This window comes from Zeus faber (genome assembly GCF_960531495.2).
Source record: "Zeus faber genome assembly, chromosome: 22".
NCBI classification, from domain to species: domain Eukaryota; kingdom Metazoa; phylum Chordata; class Actinopteri; order Zeiformes; family Zeidae; genus Zeus; species Zeus faber.
In genome coordinates this window covers 13,379,720-13,397,350 of record NC_137209.1, presented here as the reverse complement: position 1 = coordinate 13,397,350, position 17,631 = coordinate 13,379,720, and the positions used below count along the sequence as shown (strand labels likewise).

The 17,631-nt window shown below is 49.5% G+C and overlaps 1 protein-coding gene across 1 annotated transcript in view; it reads right to left on the bottom strand.

Annotated features, from left to right (window-relative positions):
• nrxn2b (neurexin 2b) overlaps positions 1-17,631 on the bottom strand; it is a 677,945-nt gene that overhangs the window by 591,305 nt on the left and 69,009 nt on the right. The window contains exon 2 of the mRNA XM_080022852.1: positions 1,888-3,331. Coding sequence (XP_079878978.1) covers positions 1,888-2,599 — 712 coding nt within the window. The 5' untranslated portion in view covers positions 2,600-3,331. The remainder of the gene's footprint in view (positions 1-1,887; positions 3,332-17,631) is intronic.

The following is a 17,631-nucleotide window of genomic DNA, read 5'->3' as shown; positions in this document are numbered from 1 at the left end:
TTCGCCAGCAAAGATGGAGGATGCGGCGTCTCGGTGCGATGGAACATCCCGTTAAGAAAGGCGCCGTTACGCGCTTCCTCGGCATCAAAACAACTTTGGCCTTGACGCAGATCATAGCTGCGCCGCGCGTTCATCATCCGATCCGTCTGATGTGCAACAAAAATAAATAAATTAAATTAAACAACGCGAAAGGCGATGGAGGCAGGTCGACAAAATGGCAGTTTTATTTGGGTGGTCAAGACAGAGACGAGAAGAAAAAAAATAAAATAAAAAAAATGCATCCAGAGAATGGAGAGGCAACGCCGGGAGGCAGATTTGACGTTTGCATAGGGAGTGATAGAGGTGCGGGGTTCCAGGCAGGATGGATGGAGGGTAACGAAAGGATGGCCTAGAGTACTAGGAAGGAGGAGGAGGCAGGAGGGAGGAGGAGCGAGGAGGACAGGCGGGCGGTGGGTGGTTGAGGGGGCAACGGGAGAAGTGCTGACAGTGGGCGAAGGTGAAAGAGATAAGTAGAGCTGGGGCGGGGTGCGGCTGTGGCATCTCGGGAGAGCATGAGGGATAAGGAGTGAGAGAGAGAGAGAGAGAGAGAGAGAGAGAGAGAGAGAGAGAGAGAGAGAGAGAGAGAGAGAGAGAGAGAGAGAGAGAGAGAGAGAGAGAGAGAGAGAGAGAGAGCATTAGAGGGGGTAGGGGGAGGGGTGTGGAAGGGTCTAGATGGAAAGCCCAGATAGCCTTCAGAAGGCGGCGGGCGGTGGGCGTTGAAGGGAGGAAGCGCCGCGTCTGTGGGACCGTGCGGAGGCAGACGTGAAGGGGGCGAGAGAGAGAGAGAGAGAGAGAGAGAGAGAGAGAGCAAGACAGATAAAGGGGATGGAGGGGTTGGAGTGGAAGCGCAGATATGGAAATGGGATGTGTCAGAGGAGAGAGGGAGCCAGAGGTTTTAAAGCACAGCAGAGGCTGACACGAGCTGACAGCGCAGAGGGAGCGCGACGCCGACAGAGGAGCCAAATGAAAGCAAGCGGCGGGCGCGAGCCACGCGGCGAAAACATTTGCGGCCGGGAGAGAGAAAAAGAGGGGACAGATAATAACCACTCGCAAGATAGAAGCCAGAAGACAGAAGATGTACCGGGTCAAATTAAAACAAAAAAAAAAAAAAGTGGAAAGAAAAAAATCCGCTTGGCAATGACAAGATATTTTTGAAGTGTCAAGTTCCCTGCTTCATAAGACTGTTATGGTCCCAGAACCCCTATACAACTACAGATTTCCGTCCTTGAGGGAGATGGTTATCCTTTTTCGCAATAACAAATTAAAATAATTCTAAAAGACTGCGTATAAGCCCCGTCCCGTGCGTCAGCAAACATATTCTCCCCCGCTAAATCCTCTCATCTGGAGACAAACGTAAGGGTGACCTAATCCTCCACCCATCTGTTTAATTCTTTCTTCTGTTTCCTGGGATGGTGTTTCTGGCTCTTCACCTGTGCTATCATCGCCCTACGGTAACACACCAGGGAGGTGAATCACTTGCTAGCTCTCAGTAAGGAACACGGAAAGGTCACGGAAAGACTACGTTGGAATAATTTATACCCTTCAGAGCTGTGCAACTCGTTGCCACGATGCGGCGACTTCCGCTGCGCTGCTTTCTAAGTATATGCTGATGTCTGACGATTTTGGCAACGAGAAACATGCCTCGTGCTCCGAGGCTCATTTCTTGCTTCGCTATGTGCAAAAAACTCAAAAGGTCAACGTCATGGGGAAAAAGTATTATCCCAAAAGTGCTTCCCAGGACATTTAACGTCGTCAAACCTTTGAGGAAGACCCGTATTGACCGACGCGAAAAGCTATTTTTCAGTTTTTTGTTTTTTTTCCCAACACGACAGCTGGGGCGTCTCTTACCTTCCTTGCAGTACTTCCCCTTGAAGCGGGTGTGGGTGCAGTCGCAGTGCACTTCGCCATACTGGATGGAGCAGAATCCTCCGTTCAGGCAGGGGTTTTGTTTGGTGCACAGGTACTCAAGGTCGCTCTGGATGCCCTGGCTGTTGAGCAGCGTCGGGGGCATCTCCCCCACCTTCAGGTTGGAGATGAGGCCAAGGAAGGGCGGCTCGTACTTCACCGTGCTGGAGGTCAACGCCGACAGGCGCACATCGGGGGGGATGCCGCCCACAAACAGGTCGCTGACCACCGCCATCTCCTTCCGCTTGGACTTGACCTCCGCCACCTTAGTCTCGCCGTCCACCATCAGTAGGGTCTCCCGGAAGTTGCGCGTGAGCAGCACCATGTGCCAGCGGTCGTCGTTGACCCGCGTCTCCATGTGCGAGGTGGCGGGCTCGGCGCAGTGGATGGCAAAGCGCAGCTGGAGGCGCCCGCCGGCGATGAGCAGCTCCATGAAGTCGCAGTTGCCACCGTCGTCCAGGTAGAGGACCAGCGCCTTGCTGATGTTGGTCTTCAGGCTGAAGCTCAGCTCTCCCACGGAGCCAGCCTCCCAGCGGCCGTAGCGCGCCCACTGGCCGGGCGCCCCGCCAAACTCCAGCATCCTCACGGCGGTAAGGAGGTTGAAGAGAGCGAGGGGCCACAGGGGCCAGCGCAGGGATGTCGGCAACCTCGCCATGCTTGGCGTTCCACCAGAGTCTTGAAGAAAACAATCCGATGGACGTTGCCTTGCCTTTTGTGGGCTAACTTCTTTTTCTCAAACAGCTATTACTCTATACATGAAGTGTAAATTCCAAAAATCCAGACAAATCAGCAATTTTAATTTTCCTCTTCCTCTCCTTGTGTAGGGCTTTATTTCTAGTCTTTATCCTGACTCCCTCCTTTGTCTCTCCATCAGTCGGTGCCTCTGGGAGTTGGAGGAAAGGAAAGAGGAAGGGGGAAGAGAGAAAGATGGGGGTGGGAGGGGTGGGGGAGGGGGCCGTGTGATAATATAAGTCAGAGCCTTTACTTCAAAGCCTCTCGGTCGATGTCGGACCCGAAAATAGAAATCCTTGTTTCTCGAATCCAGCAACCCACAATGAAAAGCTCAAGGAAATGTGAGCCGGTCTTTTAAACACTGCGGGGAGGGGAGAGGGTGGGGGTGGGGGGGGCGGGGTGGGGGTTGGGGTGCGGTTATCCGATAGTTTCTTTCTTTCCTTCTTTCTGGAAAACAGGGATCAAGAGGAAAGCGAGGAACACGGGGACGAGGACGGCGGAGCAGGAATCCGTCAGAGCTCTGGGGTGTCTGCTAGACCGCAAGGCGCGTTCATGGTCTTCGCCGCCGTGATCGTCGTTGCCGCGACTCATCCCCCGTCACGCGGAGCTCCGTGCGGGCCTGAGGCGCTTCATCCTCCCGTTCTGGAGCTGCATTCTGGATCGACACACACAACAACAAAAAAAAAAAAAAAAAGGAGAAAACATAGGGTGAGACCACACACACCCAAACAAACTTTGAATGTGCATAATCCCGAGAAACGTCACCCCCAGTTCTATCGTTTTGTCGACACCACAGCTGAATCCTGAAAGAAAGAAAATGGGTATCATGTCTTTCCATTTAGCGTGCCTTTCGTCTGCTGCGGAGTTTCACAGCAGATGTTATGTACTACAGAGAAAAAAAACGATGCCCAGCGTTCCATTGAGAGTTCACTGGAAAAGTCAGCAAGACTTAAATCGAGCTGCAAAAAGTGAAATTGAAATGATAGTTTTCAACGACAATAGAGTTACCTTCCGGATATTTTGGAGGGGAAATGTGATTTGGTTTTGGTTGGTTGTCCTATAATCCTCCCATCCTATATCCCTCGCTTGTCAGTGTTGATGGCATTAGCAAGAAGCCAAGCAGGACGTTTGGGTCATGTCGCTATGGTAACGTCATTCGCAAGCACAAGCAATGCTCGTGGGTCGGATCAGTCGATGCGGAAAGTGCGGCGACTGGATAAAAGAAATATCGTCCAAAAATGCGGGCATGAATGGAATGTGCATTCATTCTTGCAATCGCAATATATAGAGCCCAAGGATTTCTAATGATTTTTCCTCTCACACTGGAGACTATTGATATTTCAAGCTCTGCATTGATATCTATCTCAAAAGGGGGAACACACAAGGGTACAGTGCTCTCTTACACACCAAAATAAGAGCAGCAAATTGTTTACATGGGTTTTCAACACGGTCAGTAAAACAGATCTGATTACTCACAACCGCACGCTGCTGTGTTGTACTCGGCAATGCGGTAAAAACGCCCCTGCAGCCTGCATCATGTACTGTATGCAGTGGAGAATGTGCTACACGGGAGAATTTATTGCCATTGTGATGGACGCGCCCATGCCCACACAGTTTAGGGTTTAACGGGCCATTATATATTCCCTCTGTTTGTCAGAATGTATTTGCGGTGTATGGATGGTGTGGTTCAAGCAGCCACACCTGTCTGGGGTCTAGGTGATTGGGCCCGGGATCAGGGTGGCTGTACGCCTGTAGCTCGTCAGAGCAATCGGCCGTCAACAGGTAAGTCACCCATCCCCACACACACGGGGAGAGCCTATGTCATGACATGTGTCCATCTCCTCCCGGCTCGTTACATCTTGCCACTCTCTACAATAAACTGGTGTGTTTGCAACATCTCCGCCTGAGTCTTTGAGTCCGAGGGTCCCTAGACCCAAGACAGGTGTGGCTGCTTAAACCACACTGCCTCCCCCACACCATAATATCTTTTTACGCACTCCATTCATAATGCACGTGCAAAGTTAAAACACATAACACTGGATAGGACTTTAAGTTAAAATAAAGTCCTATCAATAAAATATGTATGTTACATGACCTACAAAACCTATGGGTCATTATTACGATTCAAGAGGTTCAAGTATGTGACAAATAAACCTCTTGAATCTTAATTTTGACCCATTGGTTTTGTAGGCCATGTAACATACATATTTTATTGATAGGACTTTAATTGAACTTAATCAATACATTTGCTCATTATGCTCATGCCATCTCGCCTGTTGGGGGAGGACAAGAACGCCACAGCCGTAGGGCTTGCACAGTGAATGGAAGGAGCTGTTGAGGAATCCATTCTGGTTAACCTCATGCGGGGGGTTTACGGTTATTTATAATAACGTTAATGATTTTTTTAAAGATTAATGTTTTTTGGGATTTATTTTGCATTTATTTAAAACACGTGTGCTGTTATTTTATGAGTTGAATCATTAAATAATTTGCCTCACCCCTCGTGTATTTTAGTATGCTTTATACGTTCCCTCCTGAGTCACTTGATTCGGTCGGTTTGGTGTGTCCAGTCGTCTTAACGGTAGACCCTGTATCAGTTCCTTCAACCTCATTTTTGTACGAGCCCTACGTAAGTTATGTTTCCCCTTCGTGTTGGTTTTGCAAGCCGTCCTAAGTTGGTTATATGTTTTTTGGTCAATAAATCCCAATTTTTGCCCATTCTACCTGCGACTCCTTGCACCCTATGGCTCGGTCCCTCACAGTCACGATAACCCAAGAAAGTTCGACACTCCACTGCGAGACAGCACACGTGTAGAAGAAGCCGACTGGGGGGTTTGTGGTGGACAATCACCGACCACGACTGTTTCACTGAATCTTACAAACAAGCACCTTGTTTGTTTGTATATGAGAAGAAAGGATGTGACCGTGTTGGTTCTTGAGTGGTCAGGGGATGGGGATTTCTGGGACAGAAGTCAAGCTGAGTGTTCGGGATGAAAATACTGCAAAACGTCCGTTTCACCCCGGAGGTCATGTGTCCCGTCCGTGTCCACGCCCGCTCTCCTAAACAGTATGCACATTATCGGATTCCTTGAAGTACCAATCACATGAAGCTCTGTTGAAACTGGAGGACTCCTTTTATGGGTCAGAGTTCGGAACTGTATAAAAAGCCATTGTGCACAAAGACATGTGAGGGCACGCCCCCGGGCGTGTCGGACGCCTTCTCTTGAGCTCAATAAAGAAGAATCCGTTTGACGTGCCTAACCTGATGGGTTCTGATTGTTGTTTGACCTTTATAGTTTCAAGGAATTCGAATTTACACGACAACACAAACATTTCTATTTAACTCCCTCAGATATTCCAGCCCCATAAAGAGACAAATCAGGAGGTGACGTGGGTTGCCTACCGGTTCGGCACCCAGCTCCTGCTGGTAGCATGCTGCAGTGTCTTTGGGCAAGACACTTAACTTGAGCCTTGCATGGCCGCCTACATCTGTGTATGAATATGTTGGAAGTCGCTTTGCACGAAAGCGCCAGCAAAATGATGTAATGATCAGAAAGTGGAAAAACTGTCAAATTGGGCCCATATTCCCCACCCCTTCTCTCTGTCACACACACACACACACACACACACACACACACACACAGAAACATGGGCCCGCATATGTTAACACACTTGCCACTAAACCAAATGGTAAGATAAGATGGCTGCCGGTGCACCGTGGTGCAGTCAGCCTCCAGCAGGCCTGTTCTTGACCCCGGCCCTTGACTCCCCCCCCTCCGAATCGCTCCCCTATATTACTTGAGTGAGATTTAATTTCCAACAGACGCGCGCACACACACACGCGGGCGGCAATTAAGCCGCTGCTACCCTGCCCCGATTCAGACATTGCCGTCGTCAATGAGTCAAAGCCGCACAGGGTGGAAGGGGAAGGAGAGGTAGGAGAACAAGACGAGGAAGAAGAAGAGGAGAATGAAAGCACGGCCGCGTGATCGCAATCCAAAACGTGTCGAAGTGGGCTCTGTTTGCGACGGAGAAAGATGGAGGCAGAGAGAAAGGGAGACACGAGCAAATAATATCGAGGGCCATTTGTCCTCCGGGTAGCATTGGGGTTGGCGAGCGAGGGAAGGAAGAGCGCGCCTCGAGGAGGAAAAGGATGATTTTGGTCGCTGAGTGATGGAGTCCAATCTGCATGTTGGCATAAGATCTCTTTAAACACACACACACACAGACACACACACACACACACACACACACACACACACACACCTCATAAATGTAAGCTGTGCCTAAAAAGCAGGCCGAGATCAAACACACACGTTCCGGAAAAATGGAGAATACAAATAAAAACAAAAACAGAAGTAAAAATAAAGTTTTAAATTACAATTAAAAATCCTCAATTGTATACAAATTGCCCAAAAATACAAAACAGAAATAGTTACACAAATAAAAACGTACAGAATATACAAAATGCAATTCTATGCACAGGATAATTTATTGTTGTGGGTATATAGGGTTTCAATAATACATAGGAATTATTACTATCAACTAACTCGATATCCATATCACCATGACAGCTAAATCCAAAATAATATCCATACCACAAGACTGTTGTTTTAACCGGATGGAGTATTGAAGCTCCAACTCATAAAAAGAGAGATTACATTTTTGACTTGTTACAATTACAAGAAAATACACAATCGTGCAAAACTGCCGTCGTGCTTGTTAAATCAAATGGGGTTATTTTCATGCATATCGGCGTCTCTTTCGGGCCAATATCTAAATTTGGATCGTCCCCCCTCACCGGCTGCATCATGGGGCTATTTCTGCCTGGCCGGTGAGTCTGGCAAAACCCAGACGGACTCGAGCATCGTTTTGGCGATGGAGTCTGGACCGGCTCCTCCGATGAGGGATTTGCTCGCGTGGCGGCATCGGCGGGCTGGCCCCTGCGCTACCGTTAAGCTCTTAAGGACGCTGTGGAGCATAACAAGCCCCGAGAGAGGCGCAGCCCGAAGGCTTGTGCGACGGGAGCGTGCCTGTGCGTATGGGCTTGCGTTTGCGTGCGCGTGGTGGTGAATTTGTTCCCTTGATATTTTCCCGTGGATCGCTCCGTACGTTTGTGCGTTGGGAGCGAATGAGCGGCGGAAATGGGGGAAATGACGTTGACTGTCCCCTTGCGACGGCGCACGTTCATTTTTATGCCCATAGGAGGCTCGTAATCAAGTGTTTCGCTGCCAGTGCCAATCTTGGTCTTCAAATATGGGATGTTGCCGTTTTACCAATCCAGTCCAGTAGTAACATGTATCAGCGGAAAAATAAGTTGCTTTGTCCTCGGTCCTCTGCCCGCGAGCAGCACTCGCTCCGGAGGTAGGAGTGGTCGCCTGGATTTGACCCTCGGCTACTCCTGGCTTATTTGCCTGGGTGTCCTTGAGCAACCCCTAAGAGCCCCCGGCGAGCCGGTTGTCTCCTTGCGCTGGTGAGACATGCAACGCGGGTTGAGTGGCCTCAGAGGCCAGAAGACGTTAGCCTCAGTGCGTTGGCGCGCCGCTAACAAAGGCACAGGGGCAAAATCTATTTTCTCATACTGTACGCCAAGCTCCCAGCATCACCCGCTTACAGCGTTTGAGGTCAACCGTGCTGTGTCCGGCAGTAGTCCCCCGTGACGGCGAGCGCGAGGCGCGGCTCCTCCCCGGCTCCCGTGGCGCCGGGAGCTGCAGAGTCCCACAGTCTTGGCCGAGCCGCGGAGTTAAGGCGGTTGGGAACGACGAGCGGCGAAGGGCCTGGGAGCCCATGACCCCGGCCAGTGTCCCAATAACACCCCCCGAGGACTCGTGTGCCACCTCTGACCCATTTCCTCTCATGTAATTGCGCCGGGAACATTGGCACAGTCTTGTAAACCAACCCCGCTGCACAGGGGCGGATATTTCATTTCACTGTTGCGGGGGGCAGTAAAAATTACATGACATTATTACATTACATTACTCAAGAGTGTCCCCTTCAGTACTACTGAAGGGGACAATACTGAAGGGGGAATACTGTCGTATTAAATGTGTAGGGGGGAAACCCTTATTACTACTATATATACTGGATAATTGATGGGTAAATAACTTCAGGGCTGTGCAGCACGCCGGTTGTTTACAGTAGTAGGAGAGAAGATAAGAGATAAGAAAAAGATAATTTGTTTTAGTTTTCCCGAAGAAGCAGATCTCAAATGTTTTGCTGTCAATGTGTAAAGTATATACAGTATACAAATATGAAGCCCGCCAGCAACGCACTTCATATTTTAAAATACTTTCAAATGACTTACTTCAAAATAAGTTTGTTGTAATTATTTTTTATGAATTAAGTCTTTGTTTTTTTTCTAAAATGACATCATGACAGCCATTTTACATGCAGTAGGATATATACATAGAGTAATATACTTAGAACCGAATGATGTAGGGTTAGTCCATCTGAAATATTATATTATAGAAATATTACTGTATACTGGTGGCCGACGAGCCTTTTTGTTCATCTTAATAATAAATAAAACATCCATCAACCTCCCTGAACCCTTACCTGTGGGCAGAGACTCCCACCTGCTGTTACCAGCTACAAAGATGCCGAATCTCGGTATGAAAACTGGCATTTTAAATGTAAGTCTTCTGTATATTAAGACACATCAGGCACTTGTAACAAACGGAAGCACTTGAAAACGGCTCTAAGATTCGTCGAGTTATGGTGATTTTAACTGTGGGGAGCTCGGCGACGTAGATCAACGTCTGATCTCATATAACGTTCTGATCTCGCTGCCTCCGTAGACGTACAGTACATGCATTAGTAGGCGTGGCCGCCCCCGCACCGGTACGACCGACCCTTTTCATGCACAACATTCGCCGAATGCGTGTGGGGGTGGCAGTGGACCAAACCACTGTGAGGCATACGAGGGGGGGGGGGGGGGGGACACGCAATCTTTTGAAACGTGTCATTTTGCGTCTAAAATTGGTGCACGTGCTTTCAACGCATATTTTCATATTATTTAAAACTGTTTACAATGATTTATTGAGGGAGACAACTCTGCCCCCCCGCAGAGGACGGCATTGCTCGCCGACGCCGTGTGGTTGTTTTCAAGCATTATTATTTTCAGGTCGTTGTGTATGCGAGTGCATGGCTATCCACGCATCAGTGTGTGTGTGTGTGTGTGTGTGTGTGTGTGTGTGTGTGCTTAATCTGGCTCTTGTCGTGCTCCTCCTCTGCCCCTGGTCCACTCCAGAGTCCCCATGGGGCTGAAGTGCACCTGTTGTGTGAAGCTGTGCCAGCCTTTCATCTCCCCTCTTCACCCGGCATCCTCTGCTTCACGGAGGATCAGCTGAAGCTGAGACGGTGACATCCCCGCACAGCGCGGTGCGGGAGGAGTTCAACGGGGGGGCGAGGGGGGCTTTGGTGGATTCGGTTCGTCTCTTTTTTTTTTTTTTTTTTTTTTTGATCGCCGATTGTCTGTCCATTCACATATCTCTCTATCTGAATGTATGTTTCTACTGTATGTCAATTTTCTGAGCACGTAGCGAGAGATTCGGGGAATATGGCAAGTAAAGCCAAAAGGAGGTGGAGCACGTGGTGAACCTCCGGCCTTCATTTAAAGCGCTTATCCGTAAGATGATTTTGTGAAAAAAAGAAAAGGCTCATATTTGATAATTTATTTGGCTGGAACTTCATAAGAAACATCTAATGTCTTTCCTCTATACGTTGTTTCCAATGTTGGTGGTGGGGTCCGCCTTCTCCGTTGAGAATGTCGGAGAAGGGCGTGTGTGGAAAATCCAAGTACAATTTTTTATCGATAAAAAAAGAAAAGTACAATCCCTGACGTGCAATGTGTCAAGATATGTGCAATACGCTTAGTACTATTTATGGTGTTTTTTTCTATCTATTTTATATTGTTTATAGTGCTTACCCTTATATGCTCTCTATTTCCTGCTGTCCCCCTTTCTGTTGCTGTAACAATGTAAATTTCCCCGTTGTGGGACTAAAAGGTTGATCTTATCTGAATACACTGATCAGGTATAAGCAAAAAGATGATGGGAAAAAAAAAAGAATGTGCAGCTTCAAATACGATTTGAGGAGTGTCATCCACCCAACAAGCCAAAGCACAGTTCAGGTGAATCAAATTAAAACCAACCAAAGCGGGAGGTTTATATATACGATTTGACGGTGGACGGCGCACACACACACACACACACACACACACACACACACACACACACACACACACACACACACACACACACACACACACACACACACACACACACACACACACACACACACACACACACACACACACACACGCTCTCCTTCTGTGATTAGGAGAAGGCTTCAGAGGGGAAAGAAAGGCATTGCCGCACCGGTCAAACGACGTTAAGTTGGGCTCACACCCACATTTACACAACGGACGCGCACACGCACGGAGATGTTGAGGAACACAGTCAGACGCTCCCTGACACACACACACACACACACACACAAACACACACACACACACACACACACACAGTATCCCAGTGAGACAAAAGCCATAAATCTTGTCGGCGTGCGAGGCGCAGCGCAGCATCCGTCAGCACGGGGGCTGCTGGGGCTGCAGCCGCCGCCTCTGCGTGTTAATTAACCAGAGGAGCACGCAGGGGCTCCTTTAAAAAAATAAAAGACAAAACCCGAACAGGACAGAGAGGGATGACTGGGTGGGGGCGGACAGCGGTGGGAAAGAGGGAGACCGAGAGAGAGAGAATTATTGGATGAGGAGAGGAACGCAGAGCGACCGGGCCCGGCATTGAAGTCCGCGGGGGGGGGGAGGGGGGCGATAAGAGAGAATGAAAGAATCTATAATGAACCGAAAAAATCTACGCGGCACCTTCTGTTTAAATCAAACGGGAGCTGGGAGGACGCGGCCCCCACTGAGCGAGCGCTCCTTCGACGGGCCTCGTCCTGCGCCACACCGCCAAGGGCTCGGCTCGCCGGGCTCTTAAAGCGCCGGTTGTTTTTGAGGCCCTGTTGCAGCGACGCACTTCACACACATCCTCATTTAATTTGGTCGACTGCGGCACACCTTATGACGACGTGAAGGGAGCTGCGCCCCGCTAAATGCATTTTAAAGATCTCATAAGATCAACACACACACACACACACCTTCCTGCTTCGGCCTTAATGGTTCGCCAAACAATCAACCTGGGTACAGCCAATCAATAACCGTTGGTCGGTAATGGAGGCCTCTTCACAAGAAAGCCTTGGCGCGTGAGAGACCTGGCTTCAACTCGACCGGGATCGATGGGAGGCGGAGACGCGTTGAGCAGCCCCGCCCCCCCGCGGAGGGAACAGGGGGCGCACACACACACACACACACACACACACACACACACACACACACACACACACACACACACACACACACACACACACACACACACACACACACACACACACACACACACACACACACACACACACACACGTTAAAGCTCTGCCGAGGCATCGACCCCACAGTCCTCGATCGCCAAGAAACAAGCGTACGGCTGGAAACATGTGGGAAACACGGGCGCTGTTTACCAGAGGTTATGAATAATGGGATACTATTCGTCCACAAGGCCCAGTCAATACTGCCAAAATCTCAAGTAGATTTATTTTATTTGGGTAAAAGAAAAAAAGTTAGAAGTCAAGACTTCTGACGACTAAAACAGCAGTGCGGTGAATAAAAGATCCAAACGTCTCAGTTGTCTGCAGTATCAGGGCTTTTCAGTCAAGGTAAGTTCATTTAGACAGCTCTTAAGAAAAGCAGAGTCACAGTTTTAAACTTAAGTTTTTTCGATTCAGTGGTGTTTTCGTTTTGGTATCGCAATGGCGCGACTAAAAGGAATTCCGAAATTCTCCCGCAGTTAGACAACAGTCACCTCGGTATCAGGCCTGTTAAGTCAAGTTCATCCGTTCTTAAATCGTAGTCTCCAGTCGTTTGTTAGTACTGGGTCCGTGCACGCAGACCCAGAACACCATCAAGGCAACCTCCGGTCATGGTTACTTTGTCAATTCTGGAGAAAATCAGAAAATGTTTTCGGCGGAAAACAGAGGGAGCTCGCCGAATGAAATAATAATCACGCTCGAACGCCTCAGTGACCTTGTGAGCCGCGGCCGTCCGTCGAAGCCAGCTTGGCCAACGCTCGTCGACTAACTGCGCGTTACTTTTGGTGGGCGGGAGTTTACCGGTCTGTATTGTTCCAGTTCTACTGGTGCCTATTGAATGGGCTGATAGAGATAGGGCGTGGCACTGTGAGACAAGCGGTCTTCCCACGGTCACGGTCCTTCTAATCTGATATTCATCTATTTCTGTGCAGAACACCAGCGATACACTGCAATTATGTTTACCCAGGTATCAGAATTGTAAAATATCACAATTGGACCGCACAAGTCGAGAAAAAGATCAACGAACAGTCACAACAAAACAACCAGTACGATATTACCGTCGCGCTGTTTAAGGGGTTTGAGCAGGCAATGCCCAACCATGACTTTCCTCGTTAGGTTTATGATCCGTACATGATACTGAATAGAGGCGCCGCTACCATCCGGAGGCTCTCGGAGTCTGATCGGTGCCACACAGGGGGACGCCGGGCGACAGGCGACGGCGGCGGAGGCGGGCCACCCGCTGCCAGCGGCATCATCACCACCGCAAGATCGAGGCGGCAAAATGGCTGACGCGGGGGTGGGGAGGAGGGCAGGAGGACAAGATGAGGAGGGAGGAGGGGCGGAGGCTCAGCGTGGAGGAGGGCAAAAAGCACAGAGCGCGAGAGAGAGAGAGAGAGAGAGAAGACGCCGGCTCAAAAAGAGACGATACGCAGTCCCCGCTGGCGCCAAGCAGGGGGGGGGGGTTTGAAAGACGCGCTCCACGCCGCGGCAGCGTCAGATCTCCGCGGCGGTGGCGCAGGGGGGGGGGGGGGGGGCGGCCGGGTTGAGTGAGCGAGAGAGAGAGATGCCGGCGACTTCCTTGCATGACTGATGGCCCCCGAAAAACGTCCCGATCCTTGGGACTCTCTCTCTCTCGCTCTCGATTTGACGCTCGCCCGCCTCACGGCGCCACGCCTGTGCCGACGCCCCCGAAGAATCCACAATGACCGAAAACGGAACTGTAGAAATATTTCCCACGTCATATGGCGAGACACTGACAGGCTTTAAGATTCGCGTTCGCCTTCGTTTGGACTTCACAATTTGCGTATCAGAACGGGACGACGACTTTCTCCGGCAACACGAGCTCTCGGTCCTCGGGGGCCGCGGCGACTGACGGGCGCGGTCGGGCCTTGTTTGCGGGCGTTAATCCCAATGACTCAGGTGGAAGCGCATGCTAAAGCGCGGATGAATTGGTGTGTTGTTTGCGCCCTGGGTTAGGCTGCACTGTGTTATTGTTGTTGTGCAAGGCGATAGCCGCCACGGATGAATATCAATGTCGGCCTTCTGCAGTGAAGCAACATCTATGGCTGGGGGTTCTAATGTTTTACAATGTGTGTCTCTGTTTGTGTGTATGTGTGTGTGTGTGTACGCACATACCGCAGTGTGTCAATCAGCGCCAAAGTTTGAGGTTGGGCACTCCTCTCAGGGTCTGCATTTCCCGTGCATGCGTGCTTTCCATCTCAGCTCTGTGCGCGGCCTGTCTGTGCATGCCCATCGGCCTGCATATGGTTGTCTTTGTGCCTGGAGATGTTTTTGGTAGGAAGAACAGGTTCTCGTTGGCCAGGCCCCCGAGACTGTGTTCCAATTAACCAGCCCGGCAGCCCCGAGCTCTACTGGCCTTATCTAAGGGGAGAGACGGGGAGAGAGAGAGAGAGAGAGAGAGAGAGAGAGAGAGAGAGAGAGAGAGAGAGAGAGAGAGAGAGAGAGAGAGAGAGAGAGGGAGGAAGAGAGAGAGCGAGTGAGCGAGGAGGGAGGAGAGATGGATTGAGCGAAAGGGTTTTGAGGAAAAGTCACGGGATGGCAGAATTACTGCAACGGGGGAGATAAAGACGAGAGACCCAGAACGAGAGAGCGAAAGACCACAACGGTAAATACCCCATATTAAAGGTTCCATATTGTACTTAATCCATGTTTTCCTTGCCCCCGCTCTAACAAATAGGCAGTTCAATGTGGCATCTGAAGCTCCTCTTGCCATTGTTTGATTTGTTGCCTTGAGTGACATTGCACCGGGTTGATGATATTTGCAAACGCCCACCCCAAAAAAAACGACCTGTGTTTCCACAGCCAAGGCCTTCGGTACTTAACCATCACCCCTCCTTGTTTTCTTCGTACCCCCCCCCCCCCGTCTTGCCGTCTCCTCCGAAGACCGGAGGAACCAAAGAAAAACACCATCTCGGTGTGAAAAGTAAGAACCTGCCCTGGCGCCGGGCGGGGAGCAGGGGCTGGGAAAACGATAGTATTTGGCTTGACGGACACAGGCCATTGTGTCTATTCTGAGGGATGAGACACCTCGACGTCGATACGGCCTACTGGGACTCTCCTCTTAAAGCCCTTCGTAAAAGTGGGCCGGGGTGAGAAAGAGAAAAGCATTCAGCAACACTGCCAAGGTCACCTCGCTCTTCAACAGTGTTTGAAAAAAAAAAAAAAAAAAAGTTCCACGGGAGCGTTTTCGCTCAAAAAGCATAAACAATCATCCTGCATGGTGGAAATATTACTGACTATATACTGTAAAATAATATTTTCCTTGTAGGCAATTGTCTGTTTTGAACTTGTAACCACTGATGTGTTGATGCTATTGTGTAAGATGGTCAAAGACATCGGCGTGCGACCAGAGGGGGTAACTAGAAGTGTTATCACGAGGCGTTAGCATCAGGGTTTGCTTCACGATCTTTCTCCCCTGAAGGCCCTGCTGGGCCACGTCTTTTCAGTCCAAGGATTTGACCAATCATTCGCTGTCCTCCGTTAAGTTAGTTCGAGTCCAGAGGGGACGGCGTTGATGCGTGTTGCTCTTGAGACAACAACCCCCCCCTTGCTGAACCCTATAAGAGACCACTGTACCCCGGCGTATATTTTATCGAAGCAGTACCAGCGAACTTCGACCACACCTGATTTGAACAGCAATCCTGTCGGTTGCCCAGCTGGGGGGGCCACTTGACCAAACGTACGACGCAGAGTGGCATAAACATCTCGCCCTTCTCCCGTAGCGGCCCTGGCAAATGGTGTATATTAGCGGTATAGTTTACTACATTAGCAGTAGGCCCGCAGAACCCCAGCAGCTCACAGCGTGCCGTCTCTCCACAGAAGAATGGGCCCATTAGAGTCCATACATGACGGCATAAATCCAGCCTCCCCTGGATGTTAATTGCGGCAATGGCAGGTGCAATTACAGGTCATTTCTGCTTCCTGACGAGCGGTGGCCCGGTGACGAGTTGCCTTTTCAACGGCGGCCAACTGGTTTGTGGGAGGAGGGCGAAAGAGAAAGAGGGGGGGGGGACGCTTGAATGTGTATGCGGGCGTGGAATCCAAGTCTTTCATGAGTCCACATGTAATTAGAGTGGAAGTTTGTGAGGGAGGGGGTTGTAATGTGTGTCAACAGACACACACACACACACACACACACACACACACACACGTCAAAGACACAAGAGGACACAACAGGTTGGTGCCAGTACAACGTCAATGCCTTGGAAGCCAAATGCATGTTGAGAGATGTTGTCTGGGCAATGTCCTCGTATAAACAACGGTGCATAGAAGCTGGATGTCATGTCAAATAACATTCGGTCCACACACACACACACACACACACACACACACACACACTTTATAAATACAATACTACGGTTTTTTTACGCTTATGCGACCCCATTTGGGTCGTGCAAGCGGCTCCAGAAACCCTGGGAGGGAAATAACGCGGCTCGAGCATGGGATGGGGAGAGAAAAAAAGAAAATGGCGAACGGGAGATGTCAGCAAAGAGAGGCACAAATAATAATTCTGACGGAATTTCTCTGTGGTAAATGACAGTCGATTACCATCTTAAATACGCTGTCGGAAAGCAATTTGCCTCGCTCAAGCCACAGGCCTGATATTTGCTACTTATTAGGGAGGCTTGCCTATCTTTCGTGGGAGCCAACCTCCCCAGCTCCGGTTTACCCACAAGCCACCTCTGCTCATCTGCGCTTGTCTAACAGAGAACATTTTGTCTTGCTATAGATGCACGGGGAGTGGGCTCGCTGTGATATAGTGACAGGCAGCACCGGGAACAGTGTTTTCTGTAAATACATTTGAACGCCACAGGCCACGGCTATAATGCAGATGACAACGCCGCCGAGCAAAACTGAGCCACTTTGGTGGCATTTATTTTTTTTAATTTACATCAAATTAATTCCCACCAAGGCAATGCCACGAAAGGTCCTCTCCGTGCGGGATTTAAATGACCGACCTTTGAAAATCAACAAACAAAAATCATCAAGGAGGGAATCATACAAATTCAAGTGTCATCAATTGAGCTGGTGTCCATTCGAACTGGCTGTCCTTGGCTAAAAAAAACAACAACTATTTCTGTGACAATTCTGACATTATTTGAGAAGAACACCTTTCCGGCATCCGCCGGCTCTGAGTCAAAGAGATAAAAAATAAATAAATACAATTTCAAAAGAACAAAATACAAAAAAAAACAAAAAAAAAAAAACTGCCGACAATCCATGGCTTGGTAAACAAAAATGACACTTTAATATCCTGACCGTGGCCGATGTAAAGGCCATTCTCACCCAGAATAAAAAAATATAAAAATAAATATTTTAAAAAATGATACAGAAGCGGAGCGGCGCCAGGAGAGCGCAGAGAGAAGACTAAAATTAAATAAATAAATAAATAAAAAGAAATAAACCGAAAAATAAAATCAGCCCCGGATATTTCCCCCCCCCCCGCCGCTACGGCCCGGCGATCTCCATCGACGCCGGGCACCAACATGATTACCGGGAGTCGGGGCCTAGCGA